General features: G+C 46.8%; 1 protein-coding gene across 1 annotated transcript in view; it reads right to left on the reverse strand.

Moving 5' to 3' along the window:
* Positions 1–5,494: 5,494 nt before the first annotated feature.
* The window catches only part of SGO2 (shugoshin 2), a 266,669-nt gene continuing 249,662 nt past the window's right edge, over positions 5,495–22,501 (reverse strand). The window contains exon 9 of the mRNA XM_069225946.1: positions 5,495–5,775. Coding sequence (XP_069082047.1) covers positions 5,646–5,775 — 130 coding nt within the window. The 3' untranslated portion in view covers positions 5,495–5,645. The remainder of the gene's footprint in view (positions 5,776–22,501) is intronic.

Genomic DNA, 22,501 nt, shown 5'->3' on the forward strand with positions numbered 1-22,501 from the left:
ACATTTTTGACCTCCCCTTTTTTTCCTCTTGGCCCCCGACTGACGGTCACCCCGAAAAATTCCATGCAGAACTAGGCAAAGTAGGGCACTTTTTTGGGGAAAACTTTCGTAAAGATTCTCTCCTCCCCCTTGCCCACAGATCTTTGACTGGGGTCCTTTTCCTTTCCATTAGGTGGTGAGGCAAATGCAAATGGCATGGGCTCCTGTCATTTTGTCCCCCATTCCTTGTGATGCACTGCCCGCGAGCCCCCATTTCTCCTGGACACTCAAACAGGTTAACCCTTTGCAAGTGGGCCTCTGCCATAATCAAGGCACTTGCTCACTTTCAACAAAATTCATTTAAATCACCATTTAATCTTTCCAGTTGGAAGTATTGGATGTGGTTTATTCAGCCAAAACCTCAAGATACGCTTGTAGGTATGTCATACATCACTTCAACAACCCCTTCCCTAAACCATGCCCTAAATCAAGTCATAAGGTTGTCAACGTCAGTCTCACAGTCAAACCAATCAAAGTCATGAACCACTAGCACCTCAGATAGGCTCACCCACTTCTTGCTGTAGTATTTAGGGCATCTCAGGTTGATCAGACTATTTCTGATGCTCTTCCATCTGTTTGCTCTGAAGAATTTGCTTACTGACGCACTGAATTTTTTTCTTGATTTCTCTAGGGTGCCACTGGACAGGGCCTCCAGTCCGGTCTAGGAAACACAACCAAATAATGACTGCATCCCCGAAGAGCCTTGCTGCCTAGGTAAGCCCCTCCCTAATTTGGGTCTTCAAGTCCTTCCTCCCCCCTCTGAGCCTGGTCACTGCCCCCCCCCTAAGTGGATGATCAATATATTGCATGTGGTGGGGGAGGGAAGTTGGATGGCTTGCATGCCGTTTCCTTAGGGTAGCAAACTCATTCATTTTAAATTGGTTTTGTTTGGCCCTCCTGGCCTGCCTCCATCTGCCTGAGTTAACCATGACCAAACCCTTTGTACGTATGAGCTTCTGACCACACATACCACTGGTTGAAAAGCAACCATTTACAGTTGTGGTCAAATACGGCATGGTTCTGTTGGGAGGCGGAGTACTGGAAGGATGGGGGGTGGGGGGTCCAAGAAGGGGAATATATATGATGGCAGAGCTTAGGATTGTTGCAGTCTCATACAACCTTTAGGCTCCAAGGTTGCCATCTTTCCACCAATGTGATCCTGCTACCCTGCGTCCAGTGTTGGGTCGATGGTGGTGCTAACTCTATCCTGAAGCAATGTGTGCCAAATTGTACTGCTGGCATTCTCCCTCTTGATAGGGCCTGGTGTAACACTGCTAAGAACTAATTCTTGCTGAGCAGGCTCCTGTTTTTATGCTTTAATAAATGGAAGCCTCCTGCCGGCCTCAATGCCATCTATCACTTCAGTAGGCAGACCAGGTAGTAGTCATGGTTCTTCAAATAGAACAAAAGTACAATGTCTTTTTCTAGTTTGATCTGTTTTTGGATTTCAAGAGTACCCCCCCTACCTTGCCTTATATCTCCTACCTGCAGGCATGCTTTGCCTCACCTTTGAGGGGGCCACAGGCACTTTTTGCCCCCATTTGGACAACTAGCTGCTGGTTTTAGACTCTGAAAGTGCACCCCAGTTCCAGTGCTCTCTCCCTAAATATGATGTGAATGGATGTCCCTAATTGGCAAGGACTTTACCACCTTATGTGTCGTTGGTAAATGGTACCCAGGGCATGAGAATTAAAGGGGTCACTAGGGTCTGAAGCACTGTTTATGCCACCACACCGAGTGACCCAAGTAAATAGATAACAGCAAGTCTACCATTGCAGACTGCAGGAAGAGTCCAAACTGCTCCAGCTCGACTTTGCCGTCACCATGTGTGGCACGATCAAAGCACTACTTTTAATATATGCCTGTCACCCTAAGGTAGGCCTCCTAAGCCCAGGAGACCGGGTGCATTATATTAAAGGTGTGGACATGTAAGTGAAAGCTTATATGTCCCTACAGCAGCCTCTTTCCATTCGGGGCTATTATAAGTGTTCAGGGGGCCGCAGGCTAACATGGGCTGCCACCTGGACATCCTGAGGTCACCAACTCCATTATGGCCAAGCTGAAGTATGCTATGTTTGGTATCAAACGACTCGTCTCATTAAACCAGACTATAGTCCAAAGTCAGATTTAGTGCGCCATTTACCCAGGTGGCTACCTTTGAAGTTGCCCACCTGGTTGCCCCAGCCTTTTCTGAGCTAGGGCTAGCAACCTGCAGCTGTTGCGCTAAGACAGGAATCTGACCCCCTGCCAAGAGATGTGAACACTCCCAGGAGTCAAAAACAAAGGCTTCCCATGGGCATGAGGTGTCACCTTCCACTCTGACATGATGGCTAGTGAAGTGACACATCAAGGTGATAAGCTTCAAAGCCCACGCTGCCTCTGATAACCAAGCAGGCTGACTCCCAAAGAAGGACAAAGCCATCCTCCTTCCCCAGGCACATTTGCACCCAGGCAGACAGGAAAATTAGGTAGTCATAAGGCATACACGCCCAGAAGGCTAGCCACAACCCTAGGGTGGGCTACCTGGTCTGTATAGCTGAGGATGGGTTCTATGCTTTCTGTTGAAAAGTGGCAAAATAGAGGGTTCTGGGTAGGAAAAGTGACACTCCTGTATGAGGTCACCTCAGGGGCAGATTAGCTGCTGGGGCTAGTAGCCCATTGGCCACTTGCACCCACCACCCTTAAAATTAGGCTTTAAGGGGCACCTGTGGCACCAGAACCTTAGATCTGATTCAACATGCAACCAAGGACAAAGAGACCAGAGCCTGCGACTTCAAGATCTATGCAAAGCAAATGGGAAACACACTGTACCTGAGCAACTACTCCAAGTGGACGACTGCACCTTGTTCTGGACCAGAGACTGCTTCCAAAGGAAAAATAAACTTCTCTGAGCACCAAAGGCAACTCCACAAGTAAAGCCTGACTGCTATGTGCCACACTATCAGGACTGAGATAGGGCTTTATTATTGTGAATCCAAAGGACCTAGTTTGGGGTATTGTAAGAGTATTGCATAGTGAGTCCTAACCAGCCTCACTGCATAATACTCCACTTTCCTATAAACCGCTAGCAGGATCAGGCTGCCTAATCCGGTTGCCCTGATATATGTCCCTGCCAGTTGACCCACTAGTGCCGGGCTCCAACCCCCATGTACCGCTTGCCTCAGTATGTTCTTGCATGCCTCTATGGATGACCCACTGGCTGTGCCTTCTGACAGCCCTGTTAGTGCCTGTTTCGTACAGCATCTGCCATAGTTTGCTGAGAGGCGTTAATATGTGGTAGCTCCTTACTCGTGTTTACTGTTCTAGGGCACTAAGCTTCTCTGCACCCCCTTTTCCTGCTCTAGCTCGGGATGCCCCCCAACTGGGCAGATGCCTGTGTATTTACTGCTGTAATCTGCTTGTGTACCCCTCCAGAAAACAGCATTGGTGCAAGCAACAAAAAAAAAAAAAATCTCCAACACAATCATGCTAATTGGCTCACCATTTGTGCCTTTGTTGTTGGTGCGCCTTTTGAAGACCACAGTTACTGTGTTGGCTGCAGATACAGGATCCTTCCCTTCATGAACCTTCTTATCCCCCTCTTATTTGAGCCATGCAGGCTGTCCCCCAGCGCCTCCCATTGGCGCTTACCAATGAGGTCGCATGTGTTGCAGACATAATGGTGCCTGTGTGCTCCGCTGGGCTGTGTTGCCAAAATTCAGATCTCACCTGGCTGTCTCAAGTGCCGCTTTCTGCAGCTTTTCTACTGCCTTTGCTGTTGTGGGCCCATGCAGTAGTGTTGGTGCCTTGGCCCAGAGACGTGTTGCGTCACAGACAATGGCTGTCCCTAGCTCTTCTAGGGCAGATACCACTCCAATCCAGGGCTGTGCTGTGATCTGGGTAACAGAGTGAAAGCACTGTTAGTTGCTCTGCCCTACCCCCTCCCTCAGGTGAGGGCAGGAAATGCAGGGTCTTGTGCACTACAAAGACTTTACTTTGAAGTTTGACTACTTCAAAGGGAGAATTGGCCATAATGACTGGACCCCTGACACCACGAAGTAAGAACACTTCTGGACTGAGGACATTCTGACAGCAAGAGCTGGATTATGCAGGGGGGGCTGCCACTCTGTTGCTTTGTTGTGCTGGGCTGCTGCTTTTGTTTCTGGGAGTTTAAGTACTGGACTTCACTTTCTACATCCTGCTTTCCAAGGTTCTCCAGGGGCTTGAATTTAGCTTGCCTCCTGTTAAGTCTCAGGGCCAAAGACCTCACCTGCCAGTGCCTGAGCTCTCTTGCTGAGAGCCCTGACTTGCCAAGTGGTGCCAAATCCAGTCCCAGGGCACTTGGAAGTGAGCTCTGGTGCAACTAAGAAGAAACCAATCGCAGACTTCAGAGTGACTTCGGAACCGACAAGGTCTCACACCGCGCAGCTGCCTGCACCAGAGCTGCGGCCCCCGCTGAGTGCAACGTCATTGACCTGCAACACAGGCCCGCTGCAGGGCCTCCAAAGTCCCGCCACAGCATGAGTCCCAAGTGACGCATCACCGACATCCGTGACTTCCTAACCCTCACTAGAGTGAGGATCCCTACTTAGACGGGGTGCAAACCACTGCCAACTAAAGACAACATTTCTAACAGTTCGTTTTAGCACAACACAAGGATGATGGAGTCATGTGTAGCACAGATAGACCACAGGCAAACTTTGTGTGTGTCCACCACTGATGTATTTTGTTGGCAGTCACAACACTGTTTAGACCGTGTGGTTTTGGGGCCCACAAGGGCAGACTAAAATAATTCAGCGGGAAAAAATATGTTTTCCTGAGGGAAAGTTCTGTTAAGAAACAGTACTTCTATCTCCAAATTCTCCTCATGAGGTGCAGAAAGAAAAGAACTGATGTCAATATGCAGAGGTGGCATCAATTCAGAGTCACATCCAGATCTAGCAGACAGGCACAACATCACCTGTTGAGGCACGAGGGAATTGCTATGGAAGTTCCCAGATCTAGCCTGGCACCTGAGGAAACTAACAAGGTGAGGAATATACAATTAGTAGTCTATCAGTAAAGAAAACAGAGCCACACACAGGCATAGCTATTTAGTGATCAAGTACGTATGTAAATATATCTTGATAGAGAAAATAACAAATCTCATTAAAAGAACACTTCTGTGATTTTTACAAGCGAATCAAATGCTTCCAATATGTGTCCAATATAAGCTGCTTACTGCCTGAGATATACTTTAATCTTATCATACAAAACCAAGTATTATTTCCGGGGATTACATAATCCTTTTCTAATTGATCCATTGTGAAAGGAGTATATGAATTTAATTGTGAACAACAGTATAGTCTTGGTTACACAGTCTGCGAAAGCTGGAAGCAAAATACAAAACACTCGATAGTGCATCGCTGATCTATTCCCTGAAAGAAAAAGAAAAATGCACACAAAAAACAATAGTCGCAAATAGTACAAAAAGAAGTACAATAAAATTGGTAATCTTTATTTCCAATTACATTCATCTAAGTATAAAAACCAACATCTGGATAGCACATTTAAAATAGATATACACAAACATTTGCAAAAAAACAACTCTTCCGTTTCCATTTCAAATACACTGTATAGTAAGTTGCCTACACACTTGGCACAGACTTTTCAGTGGCTTTCTTTACACGTGTTTTTCCAGAGTTTTTCTTCTTGCATTTGAAAATAGGGGAACTCAGGAACTCAGTATTTGTGTGTTGATCTCCTCGCCGCAATTTGCTGTGAGAAAGTGCAACAAAATAATTAGTCATAAATGGAATAATTAATCTCTCCCAATAGAACATTCCATACTTACAGTGAACTACAAAGGCAGGGGTTCAAGATAAAGCATTGTGAATGTAATGAAGGGTAGGTTTCAGCAGTGAAAGACTATCCCTTTTACTGAAAGAGGGCAGAGTTTCGCTCCTTGTTCAGCTAAGGGCTCAATTTGAGCCGGTGGTTTCCGTTGCAGGCATTGGCATATATTTTTGAGGACCGGCACATATTTTTCTGCCTCAAGCATTTACTGCAAGCAAAAGACACATTATGGGAAAGACTGAGGAAGAGACAAGCATTTTAATTGCAAAGGGTCTCGCATTTGCTCGAGTTAGAGCTATTAGCGATGTAAAGAAAAAAAAAGATAAAGTAGTCCGGACACCATGCTAAAAACATCGAGGCTCGAATGGTTGTAGTAGTTTACCGGTGCTGTGTAGGCGGGCTAAACACCGGAAAAGGCATGACGTATGCATGCCTTTCACAAATGAAAGCAAGCGGATTTTAAAAGGCAAGCCCATGAACCAATGAAAGTGACTGAAGTGACATGGGCGTGGTTTGAAGCCCAAAGAGATATTAGAGAATTGCCCTCGCCCATAAAAATGAAAAAGTTTCACAAATGGAGAAAGCAAAAAGATGCAAGAGTGCGCTCAAGCGACAGGGAGTGGCTGTAAATGGATGACAGAGGTCCATGATAACTTCAGGATTGGACTGCCTCAGCATTTGGTGCTTATAGATTTAATTGCAGTATCCGCTTATTTCAGACAAGAGTTTTAGGCACCAGCACGTTTTTATTTACAAATTAAGCATTGGAGCAGAGTTGCTAGTTTTTATTTTGAAAGTACTGGGTCTTGGCCTTGCTCCCCTTAAAACTGCACTGAAGGAGCACAGGGTTGACTCTAGGTTTTAAATTCATCAAACATTTTTACAAATCACAGAATTAGATCTCAATCATTAGAAAAGCCAATATTTTTGCCTTAACTTTAGGGTATGTACAAAAGAAACAGACACCGGGGTTCAAATAGCATGAAGGCTATACAACATGATGCAATATGACATAGCTTTTACATCTTTGTTAAAAGAGGAATTTGTCTGTGTATATACACATGCATTTGCTTGTTGAAGAAGTTCATATTTAACACACTAGATCTGGAAAGAAGACTTTTCAGTTATTTAGTACTGGATATTGGAGGGTAGTCTATCTTGTCTGGGTGAGTGGATGGGTATTGCTCTGAGATGGTAGGGTAACAGTCCACTGTAGTATAACAGTGGGCATTTCTGTAATACCTTGGGGTAGTCTAGGTTTTATAGTACATTTAAATTACATAAGCAGTTCAAGTTAGGAGTAAATATATGCACAGTTTGCAGGGTGATTATCGTAGGATACATGTCTATACACACTACTTAATGCACTATTTAAAATACAGAAAAATATATACTGATTGTGACCGCATCGCACCCGGAATTGTCAGTCTACAGCAGGAGTCTCCAACCTTTTCTGCAATAGGAGCTACTTACATTAGAAAAAATCATCCTGAGCAACTAGCAAACAAGTTACTTACCTTCGGTAACAAATCATCTGGTAGAAATATAGCAGATTCCTTACTTAATTTCTCCCAGATTTCAGTCTAGATCCGGAGATTTTTCTCGAACAGTACCCCTACACGTCATTAAGAGGCGGTCGACTCTGCGACCATCATCTGCGTCTTATTTGCTAGATATGACGTTACAAGTCCTATATAGGTGCAACCCTAATGCGCTGACGTCAGTTTCTTTTCACGACTGTCCACGCCATAAGGGCGGAGCCATGAAGAACACTAACCCTGGTACGTCAGAACAAGGGCCTGAACAGAAGTCCCACTTCCTAGAAATCAGTTCGCAGAGCAGGGAGGATAGGTGGGTCAGTAAGGAATCTGCAACTAGAATGTGTGTCTACCAGATAATTCGTTACCCAAAGTAACTTGCTCATCTGATAGACTTCTAGTTGCAGATTCCTTACCTTAGAACAGATATTCAAGCAGTACCATCCCCGAAGGTGGGTCTGCAAACCAAGATTGTAGTAAGTCTTGCAGGGTAGAACGGGCAAAGTTGCTGTCCCTCCAGACCTAAATGGCAAGGCAGTAGGTTCTGCCTGACAGATGTCCAGGACTGGAACTCCACACGCTAACACAGTGGTTGCAGCTGTTGTTCTGGTGAAGGGACCATGCAGCGCGATTAGGATGTTGTAGCTAACTTGTGTTGGATGAGTAGGTCTGCATGTAGAGGTAGCTTATCGTGTGGATGTACTGACATTTCTAGCAATACTGAGCAGCATGGCTGGGCCGCTAACATTAGTATTATATAGAGAAATGCTGATGACGGTTCATTTTCCTTACTACACACAGTATCCGTGATAATGGTGGAAAAGCATACGCAAATCTATCTAACTAATTTATACATAATCATCCACATTGGATTGACCATGGAACTCTGTGTGTGTGTGTGGGTGTCTGGAGGCAAAAGATCGCCATTTTGGGTATGTCACAAATAGGTTGACTGTCTTGGGTTCCACAAGGACTGAACTACTTCTGAAGTAACCGAGTTTTGATATCTCACTAGTAGGGCTTGTTGATGCATACAACTGAGTGGGTGTAGTCTTCTCCGGAGAAGGACCTGACTCCAGATGATCCAATGCCAGATTGTCTGATCTAGCTTTGGCAACTGAAGTGAGTGCATGACCACTTCATTTGGAAAGTAATACACTGTTGTCAAGTTATGTGTGTGAGTAATGTTGTGCTATGAAACAGTTTGTTTACTCGGCGTGCTAAACAAACACCAAATCTAGTGGCTTTATGTGCAGCCCCCGTTGCTGTGGAGACCACTGGCCTTGAGCTTTTAGGTGGCCCAAATGTGCTCCCCACCCTGAAAGAGAGGTATCTGTGGTGATGGTCACCTGCAGGTTGAGAAAGGCCTTGCCCAGCAACAAGATCTTTTTTTCCACCACATCAGCTGCTGCTGAACTCGGGGAACCATGAAAACTAGATCTTCCCACTGTCCTGTTACTTGTGACCACTGTCTACCTAAATACTCCTGTAGTGGGCACATGTATACATCAAACAACTCAGACAAATGCAATGCAAGACAACCATTTGTAACCGTTTCACGACTGCTCTTGCAGTTCTAGGATGAAAGGTTTGGTAAATGGGAAGCAGCATTTGAAATACTATCACTTTAGTGTATGCAGGCTCTGCTTCTCACAGGATATATGGTACCACTACTAAAAAACAGGAAAGAGGTGTAACTGCTTGGAATGGATTGCAAATCCTAATTTGTGAAAGAGGGACACTTACTCGAGTAAAAGTGGCATTGATGTTGTGTGCTTCGTTTCCAGCCAGTTGTCAAAATACGGGAAAATGAATGAATGACTGAGGCAAAGATGTGCTGCACCCGCTGCCAAAAAGTTTGTAAACTGAGGGACTTTTGTGACACCTAAACATAGCACTTTGAACTGGTATTTTTTTGGCATTTACCACATGACAGGTGACGTGAAGTGTCACTTCAAAACCCAAAGCCATCAACCTTTTCTAAGTAACGCAATGAACCTGCTACCACCGCAGACATCCAACTAATTGAATGGAGCCACTCAAGGGGCCCCAATCGATCCATGTCCTCACCCCATCTTCAACCTTGGCTAAGCCATAATCAGCCACATACTCCACCTTGTTCAACACCTGGATTGCCACAGTCACCTTTCTGAGGCACTGGATACTTTGAGACAAAGGAACTGCATTTCAAATTTCACAGTCCGGTATACACGTAGAACGCCCAGGTGATCAAAGATCTACCATTTCTTTTTGATTCAGTTACAAATGTGGAAGCTATCAGCCATATTCCTTTTTATTCCAGGAGAAGCTGTCCTGTCAGGTATAGAATGTGCCTACCTGCCTTTTCATACTTATCCAATTTCTTACTCAGCCACACTATTGATAGATCTACTCCAAGAAGTTACCACTGACGTTCCAAAGCCTATTCAACTGATCACGAGGCTCCCTCATCACTTACCTTCGTTACGTACCATCCTGGCCGGACGGCCCAGCCTTGATAAAGTCACTGGTGTGACGAAACACGTGTTGGCTGTATCTCGCTGATGGCACTATGATTTCTAGTATCTACAAATTAAAGACACCATCTACAAACAAGACTTGAGACTCCTTTCAACTGTGCACCTCAGCAACATACTACCAGGGATACTTATCCCTGCCATACTTTTGGACTATACTTCCTGTGGCCATTTTGTTCAATCAGGTATAGAATGTGATTGCATTGTACATCTGGAACTTGCATGGGCTGACTTGAAAAGTACCATCCTTCAGAAAGAAGTGTAGTTGTGATATCTTTAGTTGGCTAGTGTTAGAAATGGGGTCTTTGGTTGCCAGTCAGGTTACCCCCTGTCCAAGCAAGGACCCTCACTCTAGTCAGGGTAAGTCACACACAATCCAAATTATCCTGTGCACACCCTCTGGTAGCTTGGCACTGAGCAGTCAGGCTTACCTTAGAAGGCAATGTGTAAAGTATTTGTGTAATAAATCATGCAATAACGGTATAGCACCACAAAAATACACCACAAACTGTTTAGAAAAATATATAATATTTATCTGATAAGATGCAGGTCAAAACGATTAAAATGCAATAATTATATGTGGAGATATCACTGTAAAAGTGATATGAAGTGTCTTTAGTCTTTTTAAACCAATAAGTGTCTCTTTCAAACACAAAGTACCTGGTTCTTGTTCAAAATCTCTGCAAAGGACCACAGAGGAGGAGATGCGTGGAAAACAAGGAAGTGTGCGTTGATTTTTCAGGCCGCACACGGTTATGCATCGTTTAGTTTTCACGCAGGGACGGCTGTGCAGCAATTTCCGGCGCTCTGTCGTGGATTCTCTTCAGGTTGCGGGGTTTTCGGATGTCCCGGGGACGATGCGTGGATTTTCGGTGCTGGCAGGACAAAGTCACGGGGCGGAGTCGATCCTGTGGGCGTTGTGTGGGAATTTCTACCCACGGCAGGCACTGCGTCAATTCCTCTCTGGAAGTCAGGCTGCGTTGTTCTGGCTTGGCTGTGCATCGATCCAGTGGGCCGTGCGTGGAATTTCCGGTCGCTACACTGAGTCTATCTTCTCGTTGTAAAGTCGGGCTGCGTCGTTCCGGTTCAGCGTGCAGTGAATTTTTCACTGCGATGCAGGCTGTGCGTCCCACAAGGAGTCCTTCTTGCAGAGATGAAATCTCTTTAGTCCTGAGACTTCAGGGAACAGGAGGCAAGCTCTATCCAAGCCCTTGGAGAGCACTTCTTAGCACAGCCATAGAGCAGCAATGCAACAGGGCAACAGCAAGGCAGCAGTCCTTCACAGAAAGCAGTTAGTTGAGTCCTTTGGGCAGCCAGGCAGTTCTTCTTGGTTGGATGCAGGTTCTGGTTCAGGTTCTCTTCTATGTAGAAAAAGGGGAGTTTAAGGCTTGGCAAGTACTTTTAAATGTCAAATCGAAGTGGCAGTGAAACTGCAGACAGAGGCACTGCAGAGGTAGTCCTCAGACATGGTGGGTGGCACAACCAGTGCTGCAGCCCACTATTAGCATTTAATTTACAGGCCCTGAGCACATATAGTGCACTTGACTAGGAACTTACAAGGACATTAAATAAGCCAATTGGGTATGAGCCAATGTCACCAGGTTTTAAGGAGAGGGCATATGCACTTTAGCACTGATTAGCAGTGGTAAAGTGTGCAGAGTCCTAAAGCCAGCAAAAATGAGGTCAGAAAAAATGAGAAGGACGAAGGCAAAAAGTTGACCCTGCAGAAAGGCCATTTCCAACAGTGTCTTTCCCATTACCTGTGCCTTTGATGCTCTCAGCTATTATAAACCTCTTGGAGCTCCAACACACAGATTTGCAGCTTTCTTTCCATATCAAACCTTGGTTGTATTGCATTGTACTGAGCACTCCGTTACACTAATGTTGTAGTGTAGCCATTTTAGCTATAGCTCCGTGCACGTTATTTTAACACACTAGGCCAAGCTGCTGTGGACTCTAACCTAGATATATTTTATTTGGCTTTATTTTATTGTTACAGTAGCCACTTTTATGGTCTTGTTTTATTTTCTGTTTATCTAATTGTTTTTCCTAAGCCAGCACAATGTTCTCAAACAAGACGTTCTTGCTCACTCTGTGCTTCTTCCAAGGCTACAGCACGGTACATTGCCGGTGAACGTGGTATGTGTTTAGTCTCCGACATTCGTAGAAAATACACATCCATACGTAGGGGCATTTTCTCAGAACATCAGCTGTGTTGTTATGAAAACACTTCCCTGTTCCCTTACACGTTAGAGAGAGATTCCATCCAGAGAACCACGACTGTATGTGGATTGCTTTGCTACAGATGCTAACGCAGACTGCAGGCCTTTGCTCAGGTATGGGGGATGATGTCTTCCCAGGGGAACCTGAAGGGCAGAATTAGAGATTAATATCCTGTGCTCTGTTATAGCTTAGGTAGGAATTAGTCTATTAACTGTAGCGACAATATGATAGAATTACTTCTATGCTTCACTCTCCTCGTTATTTTAATATTGTCCTGCTGTGCCGTCCTGGTTATTGCAGCTCACGCTTTGCTATCTAAGATGCAGTTGTTTTATTAAGATCATTATTAAAACATACACTGCCACTGTTTGTCATTTATGTATTAGACTAAGGTAACTGAGCGAAACGGATGAGACCTGAGTAACCACGGCTTCCCTGAGAAACCAATTATGTCATGCGCTTGGCTGCCCAGTCATCCCTGCCCTTGGGTGGAGATGAGGCAATGCTAGTTGGCCGGAGTAAACCCCGGGTTGGAACGACAGGTGTCACCTGCTCTGAGTTAGACTCAGTCTCCCACGCCGTGGGTGATTCTGCCACTCAAAATCCAGTAGACTCATTAGAATAATGAGAGCCTACGTGACAACGTGTTCTGGTGCTGTAGAGGAAGTGGAAGTTAGTGGAATTTCTAGAAGTAAAGATACATTTTCAGGGCTTTTCTGAATAGCAATATCTGTGGGGTCCTACAAAAGAAGCTTGGCAAAGTCTGAACTACAGGACAGAAAGTGAGCAACTGCCTGCTCTTGTAACTTTGGAATCACTACCATAGAACTGTTCATAGTAAGCAGCAGACAAGTGGGGTTTTAATTGATGCTTTGACTCTTGAGAAAGGAGAAGCCTTGTTTACCACGGCAGATATGCAGGACACCATAAAAAGGATACTTTTGGTAATGGGCAGCCAATGACAAGATTGTAGAGCCTTAAAAGTGAATGCTTTGCAAGGGAATTTGAGAGCAAGCCTTGCTGCCATGTTTTGAATACACTTCCTGGTAGAGAGAAAAAGCACTGCATTAGCGCAGAAGGCTCTGAACAGTGGCTTGTACTACTAGTACACATTTATCCAGCAGCCCAGAAAGTGTCTGTAAGCATTCTTAACCCCAGATAGGTCTTAACCGTCACCCCCACGCTTTGCCCAGCAATGCTGAAGTTTTTCAACTGAGGTGCACTAGGTCCCTAAAACAGGTCCCCAATGCCAGTGCTCGTTCCCTAAACCAGGTAAAAATGTGAACAATAGACATACACGGCTGCACCTCTGTGAATCCGTAGTAAATGATAACCACGGTATGCAAGGCCTGGGTACTGGAGAGGGTCCCTAGGGGCTGCAGCATGCAGTGTGCCACCTTCTGGGTCCCCCCCCCCCTAAGAAAAAGTTGCACACAGCTGCCACTGCAGTCTGCGTGTCCTGGTGCAAGCCAGGTGAAAACACAACATTGCACACCCATTGTGTGGTATTGCCCAACTCACTGCATCTAAATATGTGTAAGTCACCACTACAACAGGCCGTACTACCCTAAGGCAGGGTGCATTATATTTGATGCGAGAACACATCTGCATGAGCAGATATGCCCCTGTGATGTCTAGTTTGAGTACTGGATACTGCAAATAAACGGGGAAGCCATCTTAAGGTATGTACTTGACGAATGTATGACGGAACAACGCATGCCTTTATAACGTTGTAAGTACAGCGCATGGTCATTACCACGCTTGCACTTACCAAGGAATGTCTAACATGAAAAGTTCAATTTTTTTTAACCTTTTTTTCTCTTAACATCCTTCCAGAAGGCACTGCACGGGGGTTCGCTCAATTGTTACTGCCCCCACTGCTCCTAAATTTTGAACCACCATCTCCCAGAAGGTTTGTACTGTGTGACAGTCCCATTCTAAGTGTAGGAAGGTTGCTGGTCGCGCATTGCAGCGTTGGCAACTGTCATCTCTGCTAGGATCAATTCTATGTAGGAAGGCAGGAGTGACATACGTGCAATGTATATAATTAAAATGTATCAGTTTGAATCTAGCGTTACAGGTCCCCTGACGGAGCAAAGGACATATTGCCTTCCACTGTACCTCCTCCAACGTTGTGTTCAGTTCGCCATCCCACGCCACTCGAGCCCACAAAACAGGCTTGGGCGTATCTGCAACCATGGCCTTATATGTGTGTGACATGAGATGTCTGGCCCCGCCCCCTGCATTTCAGGAGTACCTGAAGCAGTACCGATGATAGTGGGGCCTCCGTGTGAGTGGGCCATATCTCTCTGGCTATATTAAGGATATTGGCATATGTTAAGAACTGTCCCTGGTTCAACCCCAAGGTATCTCGTGCTGCCTCAAAGGTTATAAAAGTCCCACTGGGGTAGAGGTCCGCAAGAGTCAGGCAACCAGCCTCCTGCCAAGGTCGAGCATCCTCCGTGGCAGCCAAGTGTCAAAACGCTGGAAGATCCCAGAACTCCAGTGCAAAGGGTGCACAACGCACAACTACTTTCACCACCCGCATCCAGACCCTTGCTGTGTGTTGTATTAGGTATGGAAGTGATTGTTCCCCTCTGCCCCTCGCGTGTAGCAGCTATGTCAGGGTTTTGTGCTGGGTGTCATCCCTGATTAAGGTTTTTTCCCAAATTATCACCCTCCGCTAAACCACATATTATAACTGGGAGGCTAAATAATAGTACTCCAAATTGGGTAAAGCCAGCCCTCCCTCCTCGAAGGGGGAGCTAGAGTGTCTCCCTGCAGCAGCCCCCCACCCATACCACAGACACCAGCAATGAATGCAGGTGCCTGAATACTGAGCCAGGGTAGAAAGTGGGGTCATCAGTATTCTGGGCACAGGAATTGAGTATTTTCAATTGATGACCATCCAAGGTCCCTCTAAGTAGGATGTATCTGCCTTCTATATCTGCTTCCATAGAGTGCAATGCAAAAGGGACCCCGGGGCTATCCAGATGTGTACCCCACCTGGCGAAAGATGAGAAAGTGGCGTAATAGTTCTGCCCCCTTCATTTTTTGGCCAGCTTCTGCGCTTCAGCGTCCATCAGATGAGTTTCCTGAAGGCTGGCTATACTGACCCCCGGCGCTTAAGCAATGACATCACCCTGTATCGCTTGGAGGCTGTGCCAAGACACCTCACATTCCAGGTGAGAAGCGTATAGATATTCTGGACTACCATTGTGCGTGATATTCTAAATGTTTCCCTACTGTGGGTGCCTTCGAACCCTCACAGCCATAGTGTGCTACAAAAACAAACCTATGTAACATCGATACCCAAAACCAAAAGTGCCCCAGTACCTCCCCCATCCCATGGACAACCATAGCATTAACGTGCGTCTATTGGAGCCCACCCGCTGTTGTGTCTGGACATTGACACACCCCTTACCGGTCCAACCGGGACCTGTCCACTAAAGTGTCTACACCCCCAAACCGATTTCTTACACCATCAAGACATTTTGCTGTCTGCTTACTGTAGCGACATGCAAAAACAAAAGTGGTCAGCAGGTTGGGAAAAATTCAAACACTACTTTAAGAGACCAGTGCTAAATACTGTCCTCATGGGTCAATTACTTTCCCTTATTTATTATGATTACTTTTATACAAGGTCAGCAGTGGCTGATCGGTAAATAATATACAACATAAATATATACATAACATAACAGTTACCTACTTGCATATACACAAACAATTATAGCAAAAACAAATCTTAATGTTGGCAATATGCCAGAGGAGGGTTATGCCCAGCAACATTTCTTTTCATTGTGGTTACTATTACAAGTTTGTGATTGTAATCCACTCGATTGCGATGATTAAAGGTTCAGATGCAACCAACTGACAAATATCTATTTATTTTTTAAGGGTATTCTGTAGCGCATATTAAATTTCTTGTCTGAGTCAATTCACTTAAAGACCTCAATCTCGCAAAAAATGTGTCAACGCGTGTCGGCCTCTTCAGTCAGGGCCTCATCAGGACTATCAGGGGGCAATGACGCCTCTACAAAAGTTAAAACAAAGAATAAAATCACTTAATTGACTATACAAGTCCTTACGGTGTCAAAGCAACAAGAGAGTATTAGCTCTGTGTGTCAGTGTCACCCGAAACCATCTCTGTCCCGACAATGTCACTTCCTGTGGGTCATTTATAATTGTTACACTAGTGAAACACTGTGTCAGAAGGGTGATCTCAGAAGGTCAAGTTAAAGAAATTAAAAGCAATTAGAGTGCTCTATGTTGTGAATGAGCATGCATTTTCATGGTGCAGCAAATGGAGGCAGGGAATTCTAGGCAATACCTTTTTCTGTTGGAATTAGTAACGCTTGAGAGTCACCGCGTATATTACCATGTTGAAACCTAACCAATCCAAAGGAATACAGCTCACTAATATGTTTAAGCAGAGAGCATTCAAAAGTAATATCTTGTACAACCATTTGAACCTTGAAATTTAAGTAATAGTTGGGCAAGAGCCTTACTTTGTTATTCAAGAGAGCACACACACTCGGTACCGGAACCTCGGTAGGGGGCGGTTGAACCTAGCTGCTGCACCATTGAGGCTATCAAAGGAAAATACAGACGGACTGGGGTTACTATCTACCGCAGAGACTCAATGTTTAGGCAGCCAATTCTAAACCTCTAAAAGAGGCATGCCACTTACTTGCAGCGATATGCAGATTGTGCGCGTCCGGGCGCCTCGGGGGAACGATTATCGTTTTTTTTTTAAAACGGCTGACTAGCGGCTCCTTGCGTCTACACTGAACCGATGTACGGTTCGTGTAGCGGGCGCGTCTCAAAAGAGACGCAAAACAAATGAGCGGCTAGACAAGCTCGCTCGCACGATGTCTAGGCCAACCGGGTCAAACGGGCGGCCATCTTGGTGGAACACACCTCCCATTTTAATAATGTAATATCTGGCCTAACCTTAACAGTTATAGGTTAGTAGAGGGTGGAAGCGCAATGGAAGATGGAACTGCATCCCTAATTAGTATTGTACATAAATATATTTGCACAGCATCTCATAACTAATAAAGCCCTAGAGCAAAGCAAAATACTTATTACCATTACAATACAATTTTCACTTTTTTGACTAATTCGCTGAAATGTTCATAATCAATTTCAACACGGATTACACGGTCATCTGCAGATTAGATGAGTTCATACTATACTCTCTTTGCATCTATCTCAATGCCTCTTTATAGTATCTAAAAAACAGCTGAATAGATGTTAAGATAACATCAACTGATTAGTGTCCATACTTCATCGCAATCATTCAGTCCAGTCTTGGTTGGTTGTTTGGAATTTTTCAATCATCCTTGCTTCTAATTTCTTACTTCTTTCTATTTCTTTACTGTAGTGACATGGTCATAAATGAAACTTAACGTATGGTCTCAGCATTGCAGTGCGGCGGCTCGTGACCCATCAAACCTAGGAAAAGTCATTCCATTATGTCTGCCTGGCACACTCTTGTTCATTACTGCATGGCTGACTCCCCAGTGCTCCAAAAAGTTAAATTTACTCCTCCAGCACCATGGCCCTCAGTCATGCAGGGGGACACCCCCACCTGACACCGTCATCAGGTCGGAGCTCCGCCGCATGAGACAGAGCCTCCCCTGAGGGCCCCCCACTCAAAGACCAGCCCATCCTCTCCTGTGCGCTCGAATGCGACATGTGCATAGCGTCATCCTCTTCTATATGGATCTCGTGTGTGGTTGATGCTTCTTGCCCACAGGGTCCACCGCCTGGGTTGGTAGGAGCTCTAGCTGGTCACTCGCCCAGTGTCCTTTTACCTCTCTTGATTTCTCGCCCGTGACCCGCGGTTTCCGGCACCAGCAGGCAGGCCGCCAGAGTTCTGCAGACCCCTATGCCTCCATCACGGCCCACCACGCCCAGAGGTGGCCTCCTCCTCAATCCACTCTGCTGGGGCCCAGCGAAAGTCCATTCACGGGCTGAGTGCCCCTTGTAGGAAAGTACCATCTTGCCTGGCATGTTACCCCCATATTTCACTGTATATATGTTGTTTTAGTTGTATGTGTCACTAGGACCCTGCCAGCCAGGGCCCACGTGCTCATAAGTGTGCCCTGTATGTGTTACCTGTGTTATGACTAACTGTCTCACTGAGGCTCTGCTAATCAGAACCTCAGTGGTTATGCTCTCTCATTTCTTTCCAAATTGTCACTAACAGGCTAGTGACCAATTTTACCAATTTACATTGGCTTACTGGAACACCCTTATAATTCCCTAGTATATGGTACTGAGGTACCCAGGGTATTGGGGTTCCAGGAGATCCCTAAAGGCTGCAGCATTTCTTTTGCCACCCATAGGGAGCTCTGACAATTCTTACACAGGCCTGCCACTGCAGCCTGAGTGAGATAACGTCCACGTTATTTCACAGCCATTTTACACTGCACTTAAGTAACTTATAAGTCACCTATATGTCTAACCTTTACCTGGTAAAGGTTGGGTGCTAAGTTACTTAGTGTGTGGGTACCCTGGCACTAGCCAAGGTGCCCCCACATGGTTCAGGGCCAATTCCCCGGACTTTGTAAGTGCGGGGACACCATTACACGCGTGCACTACGTATAGGTCACTACCTATGTGTAGCTTCACAATGGTAACTCCGAATATGGCCATGTAACATGTCTATGATCATGGAATTGCCCCCTCTATGCCACCCTGGCATTGTTGGCACAATCCCATGGGTCTCTAGCACAGACCCGGGTACTGCCAAACTGCCTTTTCAGGGGTTTCACTGCAGCTGCTGCTGCTGCCAACCCCTCAGACAGGTTTCTGCCCTCCTGGGGTCCAGCCAGGCTTAGGCCAGGAAGGCAGAACAAAGGACTTCCTCAGAGAGAGGGTGTTACACCCTCTCCCTTTGGAAAAAGGTGTCAGGGCTGGGGAGAAGTAGCCTCCCCCAGCCTCTGGAAATGCTTTGATGGGCACAGATGGTGCCCATCTCTGCATAAGCCAGTCTGCACCAGTTCAGGGATCCCTCAGCCCTGCTCTGGCGCAAAACTGGACAAAGGAAAGGGGAGTGACCACTCCCCTGACCTGCACCTCCCCTGGGAGGTGCCCAGAGCTCCTCCAGTGTGCTCCAGACCTCTGCCATCTTGGAAACAGAGGTGCTGCTGGCACACTGGACTGCTCTGAGTGGCCAGGGCCACCAGGTGACGTCAGAGACTCCTTCTGATAGGCTCCTTCAGGTGTTGCTAGCCTATCCTCTCTCCTAAGTAGCCAAACCCTCTTTTCTGGCTATTTAGGGTCTCTGCTTTGGGGAATTCCTTAGATAACAAATGCAAGAGCTCATCAGAGTTCCTCTGAATCTCTCTCTTCACCTTCTGCCAAGGAATCGACTGCTGACCGCGCTGGAAGCCTGCAAAACTGCAACAAAGTAGCAACGACGACTACTGCGACACTGTAACGCTGATCCAGCCGCCTTCTTGACTGTTTTCCTGGTGGTGCATGCTGTGGGGGTAGTCTGCCTCCTCTCTGCACTAGAAGCTCCGAAGAAATCTCCCGTGGGTCGACGGAATCTTCCCCCTGCAACCGCAGGCACCAAAGAACTGCATCACCGGTCCTCTGGGTCTCCTCTCAGCACGACGAGCAAGGTCCCTTGAACTCAGCAACTCTGTCCAAGTGACTCCCACAGTCCAATGACTCTTCAGTCCAAGTTTGGTGGAGGTAAGTCCTTGCTTCCCCACGCCAGACTGCATTGCTGGGAACCGCGTGTTTTGCAGCTACTCCGGCTCCTGTGCACTCCACGAAGATTTCCTTTGTGCACAGCTTAGCCTGGGTCCACGGCACTCTAACCTGCATTGCACGACCTCCTGAGTTGTCCTCCGGCGGCGTGGGACTCTCTTGTGCAACTTCGGGTGAGCACTGTTTCACTCCACTTCGTAGTGCCTGTTCCAGCACTTCTGCGGGTGCTGCCTGCTTCTGAGAGGGCTCCTTGTCTTGCTGGGCGCCCCCTCTGTCCCCTGACGCAATTGGTGATATCCTGGTCCCTCCTGGGCCACAGCAGCATCCAAAAACCCTAACCGCGAGCTTTGCAGCTAGCAAGGCTTGTTTGCGGTCTTTCGGCAGGAAAACACTTCTGCACGACTCTTCACGACGTGGGACATCCATCCTCCAAAGGGGAAGTTTCTAGCCCTGGTCGTTCCTGCAGAATCCTCAGCTTCTACTGTCCAGTAGCAGCTTCTTTGCACCCACAGCTGGCATTTCCTGGGCATCTGCCCACTCTCGACTTGATCGTGACTTTTGCACTTGGTCCCCTTGTTCCACAGGTACTCTAGTCTGGAAATCCATCGTTGTTGCATTGCTGGTGTTGGTCTTTCCTTCAGAATTCCCCTATCACGACTTCTGTGCTCCTTGGGGAACTTTAGTGCACTTTGCACTCACTTTTCAGGGTCTTGGGGTGGGCTATTTTTCTAACCCTCACTGTTTTCTTACAGTCCCAGCGACCCTCTACGAGCTCACATAGGTTTTAGGGTACATTCGTGGTTCGCATTCCACTTTTGGAGTATATGGTTTGTGTTGCCCCTATCCCTATGTGTCCCCATTGCATCCTATTGTAACTATACATTGTTTGCACTGTTTTCTATTACTGTACTGCATATTTTTGGTATTGTGTACATATATCTTGTGTATATTTGCTATCCTCATACTGAGGGTACTCACTGAGATACTTTTGGCATATTGTCATAAAAATAAAGTACCTTTATTTTTAGTATATCTGTGTATTGTGTTTTCTTATGATATTGTGCATATGACACTAGTGGTACTGTAGGAGCTTCACTCGTCTCCTAGTTCAGCCTAAGCTGGGCCTGGTGCAAGGTGTAAGTACCTCCTGGTACCCACTACAAGCCAGTCCAGCCTCCTACACCCCTCCGCTCCACGATGCGTCCGGAGAGGCAGCAGTACTTCCAGTGACCACTGCAGCCGCCCTCTCCTCCACCCGACTGGCAGAACCAACGATGCCTCGGGCAGCAAGTGTGCCGCCGCCCTCTTCCACTGCCTGCAGGCCACAAAGCGCAAGATACTGGATTTGCGGCTCGAGCAGGCAGGCAGGCCCCCCCGCAGTCTGGGGCTGGAAGGAGCTCCCACCCCCAGGATTTCCAGGTCACCCAGGGGCCACACTCCACCGGTTCTCAGGAGGTGCAGCAGGATGCCAGGATTAGTTCGGAATTATGGAGGATCCTCCATGGTAGGGGAGAGCGCTCTGGGATCATGTCCTTGCGGCCATCTTGTCAGGCCACATCCCCCTACTTCCTAGCCACACATCTATGGTGAGCTACCTGAAGTGACACTCGAGGAAAGGTCCCACAATCTTAATTTTGGTGGAACTAGGAATTCTCGGACAGGGTTATGCCCACTCCCCATAGTAAGATGTCACACAGGAAGTCCAGTCACATCAAAAGTAAGCAGCACATTGGCTACTAGTCTAGAGTCCCCTAAAACACCCCTAAATTATGTATTTATGTGGTCCCCTGACACCAGAAGAAAAGATTAGTCTGACCCAGGAAAAAGGGGGCAAACGAGCAAGAACTGTGGACGACTGGTGGATGTTTGGCGTGAAACCCTGCCAGCCTACCTGCTCCGTCCAAAGAATCGAGACATTCCAACTCATCCTGCAGCTGTGGGGGGACTCAAAAAGCCTTGTAGATTCTCCAGCACTTTGCCAACCCGTCAGCATCTCCCTTGGAGTGGAGGGACACTTTCTTGCTTTCTGCAGGCACTGACGCTGCAGCTAACCAGGAGGAGGTCACCATGCTCCAAAAGGCCAGTCCCATCTCTCCAGCAAGAGAGAAGACATCAGGACCAACCAGACTCATCAGGGACCAATGCCTGAGGTACTAGACCCTTTGCAGCAGCCAAGGCTCATTCAAGTCCAATCCGGATTCCAACACTGCACCCGAAGACCAGCTGTCGAGGGACGTTCATATCGCAGAGGACATCACCCAGTGTAGTCCAGCTGCCCTGTTTTGCCCATCTTCTTGCAGGTCCCTCAAATAACACTGGGCACCTTGACGCAGGTGTACAGAGGACAATGACCTGCTGTACCTGAGCTCCCCCAATAGACCCACCACCTGAGTCCCCCCACCCCTTTTGGAGCTCCAGGAATTGTCCCCAAGTTACTTCCAGCACTCTTTCTCTAGATGGCCCCCCTCGTCCCCAACTGCTTGGTGCACAAGACACCAGTCTCGAATATCACCACTGCATCTGGACGCCCCAGGGCAGGTAAAACTGCATCATTGGTCTTGCTGGTGACCTTGCACCCCTAGCACCCTACAATCCAGACCCCCGAGAACTGTTTGCAAAGACCCCTTTGCAGTAAATGTAGTT

This window comes from Pleurodeles waltl, chromosome 3_1 (genome assembly GCF_031143425.1).
Source record: "Pleurodeles waltl isolate 20211129_DDA chromosome 3_1, aPleWal1.hap1.20221129, whole genome shotgun sequence".
NCBI classification, from domain to species: domain Eukaryota; kingdom Metazoa; phylum Chordata; class Amphibia; order Caudata; family Salamandridae; genus Pleurodeles; species Pleurodeles waltl.